We start from the raw sequence: 20,519 nt of genomic DNA, 5'->3' as shown, positions 1-20,519 counted from the left end.
ATTTTATAACATTAATAGTCCTTTTTGCAGATCTGATCATTTAATGTTTTATTCATGTTTGCAAGTCACAGCGATTCGTTTACTATGTTTTCGGCCTTTTTGCAGTTCAGAGTGCTATTTTTATAACATTAATAGTTATTTTTGCAGTTCCGAGTGCTAATTTTATAACATTAATACTCCTTTTTGCCGGTCAGTGATTATTTTATGTCATTAATAGTTCTTTTTGCCGGTCAGTGATTATTTTATAACATTAATAGTCCTTTTTGCAGATCTGATCATTTAATGTTTTATTCATGTTTGCAAGTCACAGCGATTTGTTTACTATGTTTTCGTTTTTTTTGCAGTTCCGAGTGCTAATTTTATAACATTAATACTCCTTTTTGCAGGTCAGTGATTATTTTATAACATTAATAGTCCTTTTTGCAGATCTGATCATTTAATGTTTTATTCATGTTAGCAAGTCACAGCGATTCGTTTACTATGTTTTCGGCCTTTTTGCAGTTCAGAGTGCTAATTTTATAACATTAATAGTTATTTTTGCAGTTCCGAGTGCTAATTTTATAACATTAATACTCCTTTTTGCAGGTCAGTGATTATTTTATGTCATTAACAGTTCTTTTTGCCGGTCAGTGATTATTTTATAACATTAATAGTCCTTTTTGCAGATCTGATCATTTAATGTTTTATTCATGTTTGCAAGTCACAGCGATTTGTTTACTATGTTTTCGTTTTTTTTGCAGTTCCGAGTGCTAATTTTATAACATTAATACTCCTTTTTGCAGGTCAGTGATTATTTTATAACATTAATAGTCCTTTTTGCAGATCTGATCATTTAATGTTTTATTCATGTTAGCAAGTCACAGCGATTCGTTTACTATGTTTTCGGCCTTTTTGCAGTTCAGAGTGCTAATTTTATAACATTAATAGTTATTTTTGCAGTTCCGAGTGCTAATTTTATAACATTAATACTCCTTTTTGCAGGTCAGTGATTATTTTATGTCATTAACAGTTCTTTTTGCCGGTCAGTGATTATTTTATAACATTAATAGTCCTTTTTGCAGATCTGATCATTTAATGTTTTATTCATGTTTGCAAGTCACAGCGATTTGTTTACTATGTTTTCGGTTTTTTGCAGTTCCGAGTGCTAATTTTATAACATTAATACTCCTTTTTGCAGGACAGTGATTATTTTATAACATTAATAGTTCTTTTTGCCGGTCAGTGATTATTTTATAACATTAATAGTCCTTTTTGCAGATCTGATCATTTAATGTTTTATTCATGTTTGCAAGTCACAGCGATTCGTTTACTATGTTTTCGGCCTTTTTGCAGTTCAGAGTGCTATTTTTATAACATTAATAGTTATTTTTGCAGTTCCGAGTGCTAATGTTATAACATTAATACTCCTTTCTGCAGGTCAGTGATTATTTTATAACATTAATAGTTCTTTTTGCAGGTCAGAGTGATTATTTTACAATGTTGTTAGTCCTTTTTGCAAGTGAGAGTGATCATTTTATTTTTTATCCATGTTTGCAAGTCACAGTGATCCGTTTACTATGTTTTCGGCCTTTTTGCAGTTCAGAGTGCTAATTTTATAACATTAATACTCCTTTTTGCCGGTCAGTGATTATTTTATGTCATTAATAGTTCTTTTTGCCGGTCAGTGATTATTTTATAACATTAATAGTCCTTTTTGCAGATCTGATCATTTAATGTTTTATTCATGTTTGCAAGTCACAGCGATTTGTTTACTATGTTTTCGTTTTTTTTGCAGTTCCGAGTGCTAATTTTATAACATTAATACTCCTTTTTGCAGGTCAGTGATTATTTTATAACATTAATAGTCCTTTTTGCAGATCTGATCATTTAATGTTTTATTCATGTTAGCAAGTCACAGCGATTCGTTTACTATGTTTTCGGCCTTTTTGCAGTTCAGAGTGCTAATTTTATAACATTAATAGTTATTTTTGCAGTTCCGAGTGCTAATTTTATAACATTAATACTCCTTTTTGCAGGTCAGTGATTATTTTATGTCATTAACAGTTCTTTTTGCCGGTCAGTGATTATTTTATAACATTAATAGTCCTTTTTGCAGATCTGATCATTTAATGTTTTATTCATGTTTGCAAGTCACAGCGATTTGTTTACTATGTTTTCGTTTTTTTTGCAGTTCCGAGTGCTAATTTTATAACATTAATACTCCTTTTTGCAGGTCAGTGATTATTTTATAACATTAATAGTCCTTTTTGCAGATCTGATCATTTAATGTTTTATTCATGTTAGCAAGTCACAGCGATTCGTTTACTATGTTTTCGGCCTTTTTGCAGTTCAGAGTGCTAATTTTATAACATTAATAGTTATTTTTGCAGTTCCGAGTGCTAATTTTATAACATTAATACTCCTTTTTGCAGGTCAGTGATTATTTTATGTCATTAACAGTTCTTTTTGCCGGTCAGTGATTATTTTATAACATTAATAGTCCTTTTTGCAGATCTGATCATTTAATGTTTTATTCATGTTTGCAAGTCACAGCGATTTGTTTACTATGTTTTCGGTTTTTTGCAGTTCCGAGTGCTAATTTTATAACATTAATACTCCTTTTTGCAGGACAGTGATTATTTTATAACATTAATAGTTCTTTTTGCCGGTCAGTGATTATTTTATAACATTAATAGTCCTTTTTGCAGATCTGATCATTTAATGTTTTATTCATGTTTGCAAGTCACAGCGATTCGTTTACTATGTTTTCGGCCTTTTTGCAGTTCAGAGTGCTATTTTTATAACATTAATAGTTATTTTTGCAGTTCCGAGTGCTAATGTTATAACATTAATACTCCTTTCTGCAGGTCAGTGATTATTTTATAACATTAATAGTTCTTTTTGCAGGTCAGAGTGATTATTTTACAATGTTGTTAGTCCTTTTTGCAAGTGAGAGTGATCATTTTATTTTTTATCCATGTTTGCAAGTCACAGTGATCCGTTTACTATGTTTTCGGCCTTTTTGCAGTTCAGAGTGCTAATTTTATAACATTAATACTCCTTTTTGCAGGTCAGTGATTATTTTATGTCATTAACAGTTCTTTTTGCAGGTCAGTGATTATTTTATAACATTAATAGTCCTTTTTGCAGATCTGATCATTTAATGTTTTATTCATGTTTGCAAGTCACAGCGATTTGTTTACTATGTTTTCGGTTTTTTGCAGTTCCGAGTGCTAATTTTATAACATTAATACTCCTTTTTGCAGGACAGTGATTATTTTATATCATTAATAGTTCTTTTTGCCGGTCAGTGATTATTTTATAACATTAATAGTCCTTTTTGCAGATCTGATCATTTAATGTTTTATTCATGTTTGCAAGTCACAGCGATTCGTTTACTATGTTTTCGGCCTTTTTGCAGTTCAGAGTGCTATTTTTATAACATTAATAGTTATTTTTGCAGTTCCGAGTGCTAATGTTATAACATTAATACTCCTTTCTGCAGGTCAGTGATTATTTTATAACATTAATAGTTCTTTTTGCAGGTCAGAGTGATTATTTTACAATGTTGTTAGTCCTTTTTGCAAGTGAGAGTGATCATTTTATTTTTTATCCATGTTTGCAAGTCACAGTGATCCGTTTACTATGTTTTCGGCCTTTTTGCAGTTCAGAGTGCTAATTTTATAACATTAATACTCCTTTTTGCAGGTCAGTGATTATTTTATGTCATTAACAGTTCTTTTTGCCGGTCAGTGATTATTTTATAACATTAATAGTCCTTTTTGCAGATCTGATCATTTAATGTTTTATTCATGTTTGCAAGTCACAGCGATTTGTTTACTATGTTTTCGGTTTTTTGCAGTTCACAGTGCTAATTTTATAACATTAATGGTTATTTTTGCAGTTCCGATTGCTAATTTTATAACATTAATACTCCTTTTTGCAGGTCAGTGATTATTTTATAACATTAATAGTCCTTTTTGCAGATCTGATCATTTAATGTTTTATTCATGTTTGCAAGTCACAGCGATTCGTTTACTATGTTTTCGGCCTTTTTGCAGTTCAGAGTGCTATTTTTATAACATTAATAGTTATTTTTGCAGTTCCGAGTGCTAATTTTATAACATTAATACTCCTTTTTGCAGGTCAGTGATTATTTTATGTCATTAATAGTTCTTTTTGCCGGTCAGTGATTATTTTATAACATTAATAGTCCTTTTTGCAGATCTGATCATTTAATGTTTTATTCATGTTTGCAAGTCACAGCGATTTGTTTACTATGTTTTTGACCTTTTTGCAGTTCCGAGTGCTAATTTTATAACATTAATACTCCTTTTTGCAGGTCAGTGATTATTTTATAACATTAATACTCCTTTTTGCAGGTCAGTGATTATTTTATAACATTAATAGTCCTTTTTGCAGATCTGATAATTTAATGTTTTATTCATGTTTGCAAGTCACAGCGATTCGTTTACTATGTTTTCGGCCTTTTTGCAGTTCAGAGTGCTAATTTTATAACATTAATAGTTATTTTTGCAGTTCCTACTGCTAATTTTATAACATTAATACTCCTTTTTGCAGGTCAGTGATTATTTTATAACATTAATAGTCCTTTTTGCAGATCTGATCATTTAATGTTTTATTCATGTTTGCAAGTCACAGCGATTTGTTTACTATGTTTTCGGCCTTTTTGCAGTTCCGAGTGCTAATTTTATAACATTAATACTCCTTTTTGCAGGTCAGTGATTATTTTATATCATTAATAGTTCTTTTTGCCGGTCAGTGATTATTTTATAACATTAATAGTCCTTTTTGCAGATCTGATCATTTAATGTTTTATTCATGTTTGCAAGTCACAGCGATTCGTTTACTATGTTTTCGGCCTTTTTGCAGTTCAGAGTGCTAATTTTATAACATTAATAGTTCTTTTTGCAGTTCCGAGTGCTAATTTTATAACATTAATACTCCTTTTTGCCGGTCAGTGATTATTTTATAACATTAATAGTCCTTTTTGCAGATCTGATCATTTAATGTTTTATTCATGTTTGCAAGTCACAGCGATTCGTTTACTATGTTTTCGGCCTTTTTGCAGTTCAGAGTGCTATTTTTATAACATTAATAGTTATTTTTGCAGTTCCGAGTGCTAATGTTATAACATTAATACTCCTTTCTGCAGGTCAGTGATTATTTTATAACATTAATAGTTCTTTTTGCAGGTCAGAGTGATTATTTTACAATGTTGTTAGTCCTTTTTGCAAGTGAGAGTGATCATTTTATTTTTTATCCATGTTTGCAAGTCACAGTGATTCGTTTACTATGTTTTCGGCCTTTTTGCAGTTCAGAGTGCTAATTTTATAACATTAATACTCCTTTTTGCAGGTCAGTGATTATTTTATAACATTAATAGTCCTTTTTGCAGATCTAATCATTTAATGTTTTATTCATGTTTGCAAGTCACAGCGATTCGTTTACTATGTTTTCGGCCTTTTTGCAGTTCAGAGTGCTATTTTTATAACATTAATAGTTATTTTTGCAGTTCCGAGTGCTAATTTTATAACATTAATACTCCTTTTTGCAGGTCAGTGATTATTTTATATCATTAATAGTTCTTTTTGCCGGTCAGTGATTATTTTATAACATTAATAGTCCTTTTTGCAGATCTGATCATTTAATGTTTTATTCATGTTTGCAAGTCACAGCGATTTGTTTACTATGTTTTCGGCCTTTTTGCAGTTCAGAGTGCTAATTTTATAACATTAATAGTTATTTTTGCAGTTCCGAGTGCTAATTTTATAACATTAATACTCCTTTTTGCAGGTCAGTGATTATTTTATAACATTAATAGTCCTTTTTGCAGATCAAAATGTTTTATTCATGTTTGCAAGTCACAGCGATTCGTTTACTATGTTTTCGGCCTTTTTGCAGTTCAGAGTGCTAATTTTATAACATTAATAGTTATTTTTGCAGTTCCTACTGCTAATTTTATAACATTAATACTCCTTTTTGCAGGTCAGTGATTATTTTATAACATTAATAGTCATTTTTGCGGATCAGAGTGCTCATTTTATAACATCAATAGTTATTTTTGCAGGTCAGAGTGATCATTTTACAATGTGTTTAGTCCTGCAAGTGAGAGTGATCATTTTAATATGTTTTTATTCATGTTTGCAAGTCACAGCGATATTTTTTTCTTCAGTGTTTTTGCAGGTCTGAGTGATTATTCTATGACATTTGTAGTACTTTATGCTGGTCAGAGTTGACACTTTTACTCATTTCTGCAGGTCACAACAATCATTTGACAAGGGTCTCAGTCCCTTTTGCAGGTCAAAGTGATCATTTTATAAAGTATTTTGTTATTTTAGCAGGTCAAAGTGAGCATTTTACATTTGTTTAGTACTTTCTGCAGGTCAGGTTGTTGTACAATGTTTTTAGACCTTTTTGCAGAAAGTAATGATCACATTTACAAACCTTTACAGCCGTTTTTCTATTCATACGGCGGTGCATCTTTTCCATATAATGCATCTAATCAAGCCGTGCCGTCACACTATGCACATGTAGAGATGTACAAAATCCTCACACAATTAATTTTCTTTCATTTCGAATGGTGCCCCGCGCCGCGGCGCAAACAATCATTTTTCCATCTAAATCATTTTCAGCCACAGCGGGTCGCCGCATGATTTCAACACTGAACAAAAAACTAAAATATGTGCTCCCTGCACAGCAGCAAATGAAAGATGGATGAAGATAATTGGAACGTTTGGCGACGCCACGCAGCGATGAAATGAGATGTCGGAGCTAAGTTGTTGTTGGACCTTGCTCTAATTGTTGGCACATGATCATTATTTTTGGTGTGTGTCCTGCACACTAAACACGAGAGGTGGCTACGTTAACTACTACACTGCCTGGTGACTTGTTGACTGCTCAAATGGTGCTAATGAGCTGCTTTCACAGCTTGAGATGTATTCCAAGTCAGTGGTGTCAGTGGCAAAAAGGGACTAAATTGTAAGGATGGAATGTGTCATTTTATCATTTTAGGAGGGATGCGACCTCCCGTATCATTTTATTCCGAGGCTGTCTTAAATGGTGAGAGGAGACGAGAACTGAAGTTTCAAACAACAGAAATATCAGCGCTGAAGAGAGTGTGTCGAGCTACAGTGGGGCAAAAAAGTATTTAGTCAGCCACCAATTGTGCAAGTTCTCCCACTTAAAATGATGACAGAGGTCTGTAATTTTCATCATAGGTACACTTCAACTGTGAGACAGAATGTGAAAAAAAAATCCAGGAATTCACGTTGTAGGATTTTTAAAGAATTTATATGTAAATTATGGTGGAAAATAAGTATTTGGTCAATAACAAAAATTCAACTCAATACTTTGTAATATAACCTTTGTTGGCAATAACAGAGGTCAAACGATTACTATAGGTCTTTACCAGGTTTGCACACACAATAGCTGGTATTTTGGCCATTCCTCCATGCAGATCTTCTCGAGAGCAGTGATGTTTTGGGGCTGTCGCCGAGCAACACGGACTTTCAACTCCCTCCATAGATTTTCTATGGGGTTGAGGTCTGGAGACTGGCTAGGCCACTCCAGGACTTTCAAATGCTTCTAACGGAGCCACTCCTTCGTTGCCCGGGCGATGTGTTTGGGATCATTGTCATGCTGGAAGACCCAGCCACGTTTCATCTTCAAAGCTCTCACTGATGGAAGGAGGTTTTGGCTCAAAATCTCTCGATACATGGCCCCATTCATTCTTTCCTTAACACGGATCAGTCGGCCTGTCCCCTTAGTAGAAAAACAGCCCCAAAGCAGGATGTTTCCACCCCCATGCTTCACAGTAGGTATGGTGTTCTTGGGATGCAACTCAGTATTCTTCTTCCTCCAAACACGACGAGTTGAGTTTGTACCAAAAAGTTCTATTTTGGTTTCATCTGACCACATGACATTCTCCCAATCCTCTGCTGTATCATCCATGTGGTCTCTGGCAAACTTCAGACGGGCCTGGACATGCACTGGCTTAAGCAGGGAGACACGTCTGGCACTGCAGGATTTGATTCCCTGTCGGCGTAGTGTGTTACTGATGGTAACCTTTGTTACTTTGGTCCCAGCTCTCTGCAGGTCATTCACCAGGTCCCCCCGTGTGGTTCTGGGATTTTTGCTCACCGTTCTCATGATCATTGTGACCCCACGGGATGAGATCTTGTGTGGAGCCCCAGATCGAGGGAGATTATCGGTGGTCTTGTATGTCTTCCATTTTCTGATAATTGCTCCCACAGTTGATTTTATCACACCAAGCTGCTTGCCTATTGTAGATTCACTCTTCACAGTCTGGTGCAGGTCTACAATTATTTTCCTGGTGTCCTTCGACAGCTCTTTGGTCTTGGCCATAGTGGAGTTTGGAGTCTGACTGTTTGAGGCTGTGGACAGGTGTCTTTTATACAGATAACTAGTTCAAACAGGTGCCATTAATACAGGTAACGAGTGGAGGACAGAAGAGCTTCTTAAAGAGGAAGTTACAGGTCTGTGAGAGCCAGAGATCTTCCTTGTTTGAAGTGACCAAATACTTATTTTCCACCATAATTTACAAATAAATTCTTTAAAATTCCTACAATGTGAATTCCTGGATTTTTTTTTCACATTCTGTCTCTCACAGTTGAAGTGTACCTATGATGAAAATGACAGATCTCTGTCATCATTTTAAGTGGGAGAACTTGCACAATCGGGGGCTGACTAAATACTTTTTTGCACCACTGTATCAAAAGGTGAAAGCAGTTTCTTCTGCTTTTGTCATCCTTGGTTGCCACACCTTGACACATTGTGTGTGTGTCTAGCGCAGACTTTCCTCCTTCCCTCGCTTTAAAGTTAAAGTCCCAACGATAGTCACCGACGCAGTGGCCTTGTGGTTAGAGTGTCCGCCCTGAGACTGGGAGGTCGTGAGTTCAAACCCCGGCCGAGTCATACCAAAGACTATAAAAATGGGACCCATTGCCTTCCCTGCTTGGCACTCGGCATTGAGGGTTGGAATTGGGGGTTAAATCACCAAAATGATTTTCAAGCGCGGCGCATGCTGCTGCTCACTGCTCCCCTCACCTCCCAGGGGGTGAACATGGGTCAAATGCAGCTCGGACACATGTCACCACACCCAGTGTGTGACAATCGTTGGGACTTTAACTTTAACTTAACTTAACTTAGGTGTGGTGAAATGATCCTCTGCATTTGACCCATTGCCTTGTTCACCACCTAGGAGGTGAGGGGAGCTGTGAGCAGCAGCGGTGGTCGCGCTCGGGAATCATTTTGGTGATTTAACCCCCAATTCCAACCCTTGATGCTGAGTGTCAAGCAGGGAGGCAATAGGTCCCAATGTTTGTAGTCTTTGGTATGACTCGGCCGGGGTTTGAACTCACGACCTTGCAGTCTCAGGGTGGACACATTTTACGGACTATAGAGCGCACCCACTAAATTTTAGAAGAAAAAAAATATTGTTCCATATATTAGCCGCACCGGACTATAAGCTGATTGGAGAGCTAGCTTCCGCAGCTAGTGGGTCCATGAGCATGACTTCCGTTTTGTTTGATCTACCGTTTTACTGCCGTGTTAAAGACACCGTTTGTAAACAATTAAGGCATGTAAATAAACATTAACAAAATATTTATATTTAAATAACTCATTTCACAATTATATATATATATATATATATATATATATATATATATATATATATATATATATATATATATATATATATATATACGTATATATATACGTATGTATATATATATATACGTATATATATATACGTATATATATATATATATATATATACATATATATATATATATATATATATATGTTGTGAAATGAGTCATATATATATATATATATATATATATATATATACATATATATGTATATATATATATATATACATATATATGTATATATATATATATATACATATATATATATATATATATATATATATATATATACGTATGTATATATATATATACGTATATATATATATACGTATATATATATATATATATACATATATATATATATATATATATGTTGTGAAATGAGTCATATATATATATATATATATATATATATACATATATATGTATATATATATATATATATATATATACATATATATGTATATATATATATATATATATACATATATATGTATATATATATATATATATATATATATATATATATATATATATATATATATATATATATATATATATACGTTGTGACATTAGTTATTTAAATATAAATATTTTGTTAATGTTTATTTACATGCCTTTATTGTTTACAAACGGTGTCTGTAACACGGCAGTAAAACGGTCGATCAAACAAAACGGAAGTCATGCTCATGGACCCACTAGCTGCGGAAGCTAGCTCTCCAATCAGCTAAACAGACTCAATAACTCCACGGTGACGTTTTGGTAAATTTACACAACTGAAACAAGACAAAAAGATTGTAAGTTAAAAATACGAACACAGACACTCGCAAACGTGTTCGCATGTTAGCTAATGCTGATGACGTTAGCTTCATTACAATACAATAGCATGTACAATTAAAGCTGCAAGCAGCGATGGACGGGACCGACTTTGAGGGGTTATAAAATCCAAACCGGAGCAGTAATTAAACCTTTTTCATCAACTTTTAATCAGAAGGGTTCAATCTCTCTCCTGTGCTAATTTGAAGCCGACATGACAAACGCGCTCAGAGGAGATAATGTTTGAAAAAAGGTGACTGTTTTTACACAACTTTTGTTTTGAAGGGGGAATTGCAAACTTCCTGTTGATTTTTGCTGGGGGTTGTCAGATTATGAAATATAGGTCTAAGTAAGACCTACATAGAGGTTTTTGTTTCATGTATCTACGACATTCCTACTGGGAGTTACAGGCAGTTTTGTCTGTGTTTGCTTCCTAGAGGGCGCTAGAGCGCAATTTTGAGTTTTGGGGTTTGTTTTTTTGATTAGATTGCAATTTTCGCTAGTCCTGATGTGTGTGTCCAATTTGGTGAGTTTTGAAGCATGTTAAGGGGGTCAAAATACAGCTCAAAGAGGCGGTGGTATAATAATAAAACGCTAGAAATACAATAGGGTCCTCTGTCCCAAAGGGACTCGGTCCCTAAAAATGCATAAAAACTAGGGGTGTCCAAAAAAAATGTTGATTATCGAATGAATCACGGTAATTATATAGAATCTAAAATTAAATAAAAAATCGATGAAAAAATAGTAAGAAATTAAAGCTGCAAGCAGCGATGGACGGGACCGACTTTGACGGCACATAAAATCCAAACCAGAGCAGTAATTAATACTCTTTGGTCAACTTTTAATCAGAAGGGTTCAATCTCTCTCCTGTGCTAGTTTGAAGCCGACACGACAAACGCGCTCATAGGAGATCATGTTTGAAAAAAGGTGACCGGTTTTTACAAAACTTTTGTTTTGAAGGGGGATTTGCAAACTTCCTGTTGATTTTTGCTGGAGGTTGTCAATATATGAAATGTAGGTCTAAGTGAGACCTACATAGAGGTTTCATGTTTCATGTCTCTAAGACATTCCTACTGGAAGTTACAGGCAGTTTTGTCTGAGTTTTCTTCCGAGGAGCAGTTGTGTCTGTGTTTTCTTCCTAGGGGGCGCTAGAGCGCAATTTTGAGTTTTGGGGTTGGGTTTTTTATGAGAGTGCAATTTTTGCCAGTCCTGATGTGTGTGTCCAATTTGGTGAGTTTTGAAGCATGTTAAGGGGGTCAAATTACAGCTCAAAGAGGCAAAAGTGACTGTTTTTACGAAATTTTTGTTTTGAAGGGGGAATTGCCAACTTCTTGTTGATTTTTGCTGAAGGCTGTCAATGTATGAAATCTAGGTCTAAGTGAGACCTACATAGAAGTTTTTGTTTCATGTCTCTACGACATTCCTACCGGAAGTTACAAGCAGTTTTGTCTGTGTTTTTTCCTAGGGAGCGCTAGAGTGCAATTTTGAGTTTTGGGGTTTGGTTTTTTGATTAGATGGCAATTTTCGCCAGTCCTGATGTGTGTGTCCAATTTGGTGAGTTTTGAAGCATGTTAAGGGGGTAAAATTACAGCTCAAAGAGGCGGCGGTATAATAATAAGACGCTAGAAATACAATAGGGTCCTCTGTCCCAAAGGGACTCGGTCCCTAAAAATGCATAAAAACTAGGGGTGTCCAAAAAAAATGTTGATTATCGAATGAATCACGGTAATTATATAGAATCTAAAATTAAATAAAAAATCGATGAAAAAATAGTAAGAAATTAAAGCTGCAAGCAGCGATGGACGGGACCGACTTTGACGGCACATAAAATCCAAACCAGAGCAGTAATTAATACTCTTTGGTCAACTTTTAATCAGAAGGGTTCAATCTCTCTCCTGTGCTAGTTTGAAGCCGACACGACAAACGCGCTCATAGGAGATAATGTTTGAAAAAAGGTGACCGGTTTTTACAAAACTTTTGTTTTGAAGGGGGAATTGCAAACTTCCTGTTGATTTTTGCTGGAGGTTGTCAATATATGAAATGTAGGTCTAAGTGAGACCTACATAGAGGTTTCATGTTTCATGTCTCTAAGACATTCCTACTGGAAGTTACAGGCAGTTTTGTCTGAGTTTTCTTCCGAGGAGCAGTTGTGTCTGTGTTTTCTTCCTAGGGGGCGCTAGAGCGCAATTTTGAGTTTTGGGGTTGGGTTTTTTATGAGAGTGCAATTTTTGCCAGTCCTGATGTGTGTGTCCAGTTTGGTGAGTTTTGAAGCATGTTAAGGGGGTCAAATTACAGCTCAAAGAGGCAAAAGTGACTGTTTTTACGAAATTTTTGTTTTGAAGGGGGAATTGCCAACTTCTTGTTGATTTTTGCTGAAGGCTGTCAATGTATGAAATCTAGGTCTAAGTGAGACCTACATAGAAGTTTTTGTTTCATGTCTCTACGACATTCCTACCGGAAGTTACAAGCAGTTTTGTCTGTGTTTTTTCCTAGGGAGCGCTAGAGTGCAATTTTGAGTTTTGGGGTTTGGTTTTTTGATTAGATGGCAATTTTCGCCAGTCCTGATGTGTGTGTCCAATTTGGTGAGTTTTGAAGCATGTTAAGGGGGTAAAATTACAGCTCAAAGAGGCGGCGGTATAATAATAAAACGCTAGAAATACAATAGGGTCCTCTGTCCCAAAGGGACTCGGTCCCTAAAAATGCATAAAAACTAGGGGTGTCCAAAAAAAATGTTGATTATCGAATGAATCACGGTAATTATATAGAATCTAAAATTAAATAAAAAATCGATGAAAAAATAATAAGAAATTAAAGCTGCAAGCAGCGATGGACGGGACCGACTTTGACGGCACATAAAATCCAAACCAGAGCAGTAATTAATACTCTTTGGTCAACTTTTAATCAGAAGGGTTCAATCTCTCTCCTGTGCTAGTTTGAATCCGACACGACAAACGCGCTCAGAGGAGATAATGTTTGAAAAAAGGTGACCGGTTTTTACAAAACTTTTGTTTTGAAGGGGGAATTGCAAACTTCCTGTTGATTTTTGCTGGAGGTTGTCAATATATGAAATGTAGGTCTAAGTGAGACCTACATAGAGGTTTCATGTTTCATGTCTCTAAGACATTCCTACTGGAAGTTACAGGCAGTTTTGTCTGAGTTTTCTTCCGAGGAGCAGTTGTGTCTGTGTTTTCTTCCTAGGGGGCGCTAGAGCGCAATTATGAGTTTTGGGGTTGGGTTTTTTATGAGAGTGCAATTCTTGCCAGTCCTGATGTGTGTGTCCAGTTTGGTGAGTTTTGAAGCATGTTAAGGGGGTCAAATTACAGCTCAAAGAGGCAAAAGTGACTGTTTTAACGAAATGTTTGTTTTGAAGGGGGAATTGCCAACTTCCTGTTGATTTTTGCTGAAGGCTGTCAATGTATGAAATCTAGGTCTAAGTGAGACCTACATAGAAGTTTTTGTTTCATGTCTCTACGACATTCCTACCGGAAGTTACAAGCAGTTTTGTCTGTGTTTTTTCCTAGGGGGCGCTAGAGTGCAATTTTGAGTTTTGGGGTTTGGTTTTTTGATTAGATGGCAATTTATTTTCGCCAGTCCTGATGTGTGTGTCAAATATGGTGAGTTTTGAAGCATGTTAAGAGGGTCAAATTACAGCTCAAAGAGGCGGCGGTATAATAATATATAAAGAATATATAAAGAATAACAAATACAATAGGTTCCTCTGTCCCAAAGGGACATTCGGTCCCTAATAAACCCAATATTATTAAAAAAGTATTGATTTTGAATCAAAAATTGTTTTGAATCAAGAATTGATTCTGAATTGAATCGTTACCCCCAAGAATCGTGTTAGCATATTCGCTAATGCTAGCTTGAGTACATGACGATAGCACATGCATGAACGCCAAACATGCATGAAAACACTCCCACAGACATCACACATGGGACGGTTTAGTAAGTAGGAATTGTTTTAGTTATATTGTAAGACTTACAAACGTTGTTTAGAGTGACAAATTAAGAATATATACGAGTAGAACCGCTATGGACAAATAGCAAACTAACCGGCACTTGTACTTCCGGTTTAAAGCACTCAACGGAAGGAAATACTGTCGACATTCGCCACACACCTTTTCAGTGTCTCTGCTGGAACACAAAAACATTATGGCCCTGAGCGAAGAAAAATCCATAAATTAGCCGCACCGTTTTATGAGCCGCAGGGTTTAAAGTGTAGGTTAATAGTCTGGAATTTAGGGTAATACATGTGTGTGAGAGTGCATAAACACCAAGCAGGGTGCACTCATTGTGTTCTTCTTCTTCCAGCAGAACTGTTCCGTTTTGCCCCAAAAGAGGGAAAATATTTCCGTAACATTATGAGGGGACTCTGCTGGGTCGAGACCAGAGCCTGGACTCACCGTGGTTGTTTTGACTCGGCCTCCGGGCTGCGTACAAGTCCAGCCGGATTTATTGACTAGCAGGTCGCAGCCTTCATCCTCCAAACACGGCACCATCTCGCACCACTGCTTTTTCCGAACGATGCCAGCTGCAGAGGAGACGGAGAGAACGATTAGAGGCGACGGGGCACGCACACACAGAGGGAGACAAAAAGCACCGGGACGGGTGTAAAGACTGGGAGGAATATTTGAAAATACACATACGACTCTGTGTGAGACACATTTAAAAGTGTGAGGGAAAATTCGAACCACACCACACAAGCAATGTTGCCTATAGCGGCAAAAAGCTATCTGCTCAGTCAGCGATATTGCCGCCGATGACTTTCATGTCAAAAAACAAAGTGCAGCTCGGAAGTGCACTGGCAACATGCAGCTACAACAGGAAACAATGATCAGGGCAGGCGGGGTTATATAGACGCCTGATTGGCAACCTGGAACAAATATGCTCAGTTTGCCAATCAGGGACAGGTGTGGAAGACAGCGCTGGGGTGAGGCAAACAGGAAGTAGCACTGGACAGGAAACAATACCAAACACAGTGAAGAAAATAAAGAAAATCCAAACTCTATTATCCCTTTCTGTACTATTTCCTGCGCAGCGCTCTTATTTTTGTTTTCCACTTCCCTTTTTGCCTGAGCACTGACTTCCTCACTTGCCACTGATTGGCAATCAGGACACACCTGTCCCTGGTTGCCAATCACAATATGCACATTTCACAGTCACTTCAAAATACGCATCTATAACTTGCCGCTACGCGTGTTCTCAAGTTGGAAGTGGAAATCTTATGAACATTTCTACAGACATGATAAGAATATTGTTTTTTTTTTTTAATAGTTTGTAAGTAAACATCGGCAAACATCATACTTGCCAACCTTGAGACCTCCGATTTCGGGAGGTGGGGGTGGGGGCGTGGTTGGGGGCGTGGTTAAGAGGGGAGGAGTATATTGACAGCTAGAATTCACCAAGTCAAGTATTTCATACATATATATATATATGTATGAAATGTGTGAACTCGTTGGGAGTTTCCTCCTCTCCCAGCTCGCTAGCCTCAATCTGAACCTTGGTATTTACCGTGATGACGGACTGGCAGTGTGTCGCGCCTCGCCAATGAGCAGCGAGAATACCAAGAAGCGCATATGCCAAATTTTCAAAGAGAACGGCCTAAGGATCACGATTGAAGCCAACAAGCAAACCGTCAACTTCCTTGACGTCACTTTCAACCTGAGAAATAACAGCTACCAACCATTCACGAAACCCAACACAACACTCCAATACGTGCACCATGACAGCAACCACCCACCCACCACCACGAAAAGAATACCTACCGGAATCAATAAAAGGCTATCGATGCTGTCATCTAGCAAAGCTGAATTTGACCAAGCAACCCCCCCGTACCAAAAAGCCCTTGATGAAAGCGGATACAATTTCACCCTCACCTATGAACCCACGCCAGGAAACCAGCCAAAAAAGAACAGAAAACGAAACGACATCATCTGGTACAACCCCCCATACAGCAAAAACGTCTCAACGAACATTGGACACAAATTCCTCAATCTGATTGACAAACACTTTCCCAAAGACAACATCCTAAGAAAAGTATTCAATAAGAACAACATTAAACTGAGCTACAGCTGCATGAACAATATACGACAAATCATCTCAAACCACAACAAAACAATTGCAAATGAGCCGTCGGCCCCCAGACAGAGCGACTCCAAAACCAACAAAGGATGTAACTGTCGAAAGAAACCTGATTGCCCTCTCAACGGGGGGTGCTTACAAACATCAGTTGTCTACCAATCTAAGGTAATACGCAAGGACATTAACACATCCGACACATATGTAGGATTAACCGAGGGAGAATTCAAAACCAGATGGAACAATCACAAGGCTTCTTTCAGGAACAAAAACCTGCGAAATACCACAGAACTCAGCAAACACATTTGGGACCTCAAAGACAATAATGTTGAATATTCAATAACATGGCAAATTCTTGCATCCAGCACACCTTACAATAGTGGTAATAAAAGATGCAACCTATGCTTGAAAGAGAAACTGTTTATTATTTACCGTCCAGACCTGTCATCCCTCAACAAGCGCAGCGAAATTGTAACAACATGCCGCCATAGACGGAAACACCTCCTAGGTAACACATGAGCCAAACACCACGCCCCTAGGCCAGCCTGTACCCACCCACTCTGTGCCCTATATAAACCATGGTATGCGAATGCTCCCATTAAAATCTCCTGATGATTGAGGGTACCCCTCATGAAACAGGCCTGTAGAGATGAAATAGTCTTGTGATTTTTTTCCCACACATACATATATATATATATATATATATATATATATATATATATATATATATATATATATATATATATATATATACATCCTGAAAATATGCAAACAAACCTGTGTTTGGATAATTGATACTTCAAACTTGCATAAATAAATATTAAGGAATATAACATAACTTGGCTTCTGAGAGTTTCAAAATGTAATGAATAAAATGCTAAAGTTGTTGATAAACAAGCAATTATTTTAATTATTAAATATGGTCATTTTAAATGAATTATTATGATAATTTGAAATCAATTATTTCAAATATGTTTATTTTTAATGTATAATTCTATGGCTGGATGTAATAAGGAGTCAGGAAAAAATACAAAGAAAAATACAATTAATTTTAATGTTTTTAGCAAAATATAGTAAAAATTATTATTATTATTTTTTTTTAAATTAATAAATATATTTATTTTTAGGTAAGATAAACATAATAATACAATTTATCTCTAGTCTGGATAATTTAGTTCTTGTCACCCTGTTGTCCTCCCGTCATGTGTCACGTTCAAACACAGGACATCTATTAAACAAGACAAAAAGTAAAGAATCAAACAGAGACAGAATTCAATTTGGACTCAATATTGAGGAAAGACATGGCCGCTGCACTCTCTGCACAGTCCTGCACCACGCTCTGACGAAGAAGGTCTTCGTCTCCTCTTTTAATTCAGATGTTCCATGTTCACGCACCAACATATGTCACAGCAGGAATTGGGAGTGTGTAAAACAGTCATTGTTTTCGGTCGCCTTGAAGTCCAAGAAGAGGACTTCTCGGGCTTGGGCTCTTCCTGGATCCAGCTGGGGCAGGTGTTGGAGGACAATGGACAACCCCTCCCGTCTCCTGTCCACAGCAATTTCAAGAGGGCAGCGGGTCGTAAATAGCGTTGACCAAATAGTTGGAAGAGAGTTTGGGAACCACTTCAAAGAGAGTTCGTTTAACACTTCAAAGAGAGTTCCTTCGGGAGTTGAGCAGCTCCTGCCATCTGTCCGTGCTGAAATCACAGTGGCGTCTCACGAGCCTTCCTCCTCTTGTTAGGCCTCGAAATACAGCCTTCATCTTCTCATCAGGAACATAATGCAATATAATGTTTCTTTTGTGATAACTTACAAACAATTATTCTAACACATGAAAAAAGGCTGTCCTCACTCAGGTCCGCATGGAGCTGGAGGGGGCGTGGCTTCCAGCTCCGGCTGAAAACCGGGAGAATATTTGTCCCGGGAGGTTTTCGGGAGAGGCGCTGAATTTTGGGAGTCTCCCGGAAAATCCGGGAGGGTTGGCAAGTACGGCAAACATGACGTCGTGTCCCTTTTTACAGGGTGTAGTTTGAGTGCCGTCATGTGACTGCCTGGAGTCAAACGTCACAAGAGCTTACCGCACGTTGGATTGCTGAAACTAAGTCACGTGATCCTGCTCTCTGACAAGCCACTGAATAAAATAAATAAATAAATAAATATGTTGTCAATTTGGAACACAATTCAGTATAAAAGTATTTTTGACGGAGCTGGATCATTTTTGCTTTGTTTGCTTCCTGTGCACTTCCTCGCTGCACTACATTTTCACCTGCACGGTGCCTACCGTCTCTGCATGCCGGTGTACAGACCAACGAGCCCTAAGCCAGCCAATTTGCAGCACAACAACAAGGTGCATGACTTTCACATCAACAGCTGAGTAGCAACTTTTTCATAATGAATATGCAGCTCGATGCAGCACAATCATTAAAAAAAGTTCATTAAAAAATGATCTCCAGCTGTTGATGCCAAGTTTTTTTGACCTGGCGTTAGAACATTTACCACAGTGTACAGCATCATGTAACACGTGACATTTTACATAAGTAATTTGTTGGATGAATTGTACTTGTCAGAGTAGTTTTAATGCAACATACTTTTTAAATAACCCACTGATTACTTCTTTCACCAGCAGCAGTGACATTTGACTCCATTCCACCAATCAAACGGAGCCTGGACGTCACATGACTGCGCTCAGACTGCACACTGTAAAAAAGTGGCATTGATATATTTACTAATGTTTACTTTACAACCTATAAAAAAAACAAAAAATCTCAGTATCTCACATTTCAACCTACAAACATTACAGTTGCAACTAAAAAACATGTTGTAAGTTGTAGATGGTTTTTTTTGTTTTGTTTTAGCTGTGCATATACTAACATGATCCCTGTTATTATGCCATAACTCAATTTTTTCATAAAAAATAGGAAAAATATTGTTCACATCATGCTGTCAGTAGAAATGTTCACATTTGAGCCTACAAGAATTCTACTTCCAACTAGGGATGTCCCGATCCAGGTTTTTTGCACTTCCGATCCGATACCGATACTGACCGATACTGGCCTATCCGAACATGTATTAAAGTTTAAAGTTATTTAGCCTACTTAGTTGTCAGAATCATGTTGAAAAGGGTTTTAGTACTCTTGATAACAACTAGCAGAGGTGGGTAGAGTAGCCAGAAATTGTACTCAAGTAAGAGTACTGTTACTTTAGAGATTTATTACTCAAGTAAAAGTAAGGAGTAGTCACCCAAATATTTACTTGAGTAAAAGTAAAAAGTATGTTGTGAAAAAACTACTCAAGTACTGAGTAACTGATGAGTAACATACACACTCATATCATATATATATATATATATATATATATATATATATATATATATATATATATATATATATATATGTCTTAATAAGGTTATCCAAAAAATAGTGCTCGATACCGTAGTAGAGCGCAATATATGTATGTGTGGGGAAAAAAAATCACAAGACTATTTCATCTCTACAGGCCTGTTTCATGAGGGGGGGTACCCTCAATCATCAGGAGATTTTAATGGGAGCATTCGCATACCATGGTTTATATAGGGCACAGAGTGGGTGGGTACAGGCTGGCCTGTGGTTGTTCTATCTGGTTTTGAATTCACCCTCGGTTAATCCTACATATGTGTCGGATGTGTTAATGTCCTTGCGTATTACCTTAGATTGGTAGACAACTGATGTTTGTAAGCACCCCCCGTTGAGAGGGCAATCAGGTTTCTTTCGACAGTTACATGCTTTGTTGGTTTTGGAGTCGTTCTGACTGGGGGTCGACGGCTCATTTGCAATTGTTTTGTTGTGGTTTGAGATCAGTTGTCTACCAATCTAAGGTAATACGCAAGGACATTAACACATCCGACACATATGTAGGATTAACCGAGGGTGAATTCAAAACCAGATGGAACAACCACAAGGCTTCTTT

At 36.8% G+C, this 20,519-nt stretch overlaps 1 protein-coding gene across 3 annotated transcripts in view; it reads right to left on the bottom strand.

The window, feature by feature from the left end:
• Positions 1 to 20,519, bottom strand: part of tafa5a (TAFA chemokine like family member 5a) — a 552,376-nt gene that overhangs the window by 72,374 nt on the left and 459,483 nt on the right. For all 3 annotated transcript variants that reach the window (XR_009815216.2, XR_009815217.2, XM_061959795.2), the window contains exon 3: positions 14,900 to 15,027. Coding sequence is in view for 1 of the 3 variants with exons in the window: in XM_061959795.2 (XP_061815779.1) it covers positions 14,900 to 15,027 (128 nt within the window). In the remaining 2 variants the exon portion in view is untranslated. The remainder of the gene's footprint in view (positions 1 to 14,899; positions 15,028 to 20,519) is intronic.

The sequence above is a fragment of the Nerophis lumbriciformis genome, linkage group LG05 (assembly GCF_033978685.3).
Source record: "Nerophis lumbriciformis linkage group LG05, RoL_Nlum_v2.1, whole genome shotgun sequence".
Taxonomy (NCBI): Eukaryota; Metazoa; Chordata; class Actinopteri; order Syngnathiformes; family Syngnathidae; genus Nerophis; species Nerophis lumbriciformis.
Note: the sequence above shows the minus strand (reverse complement) of the source record. Positions and strands in the feature narration are given on the sequence as shown.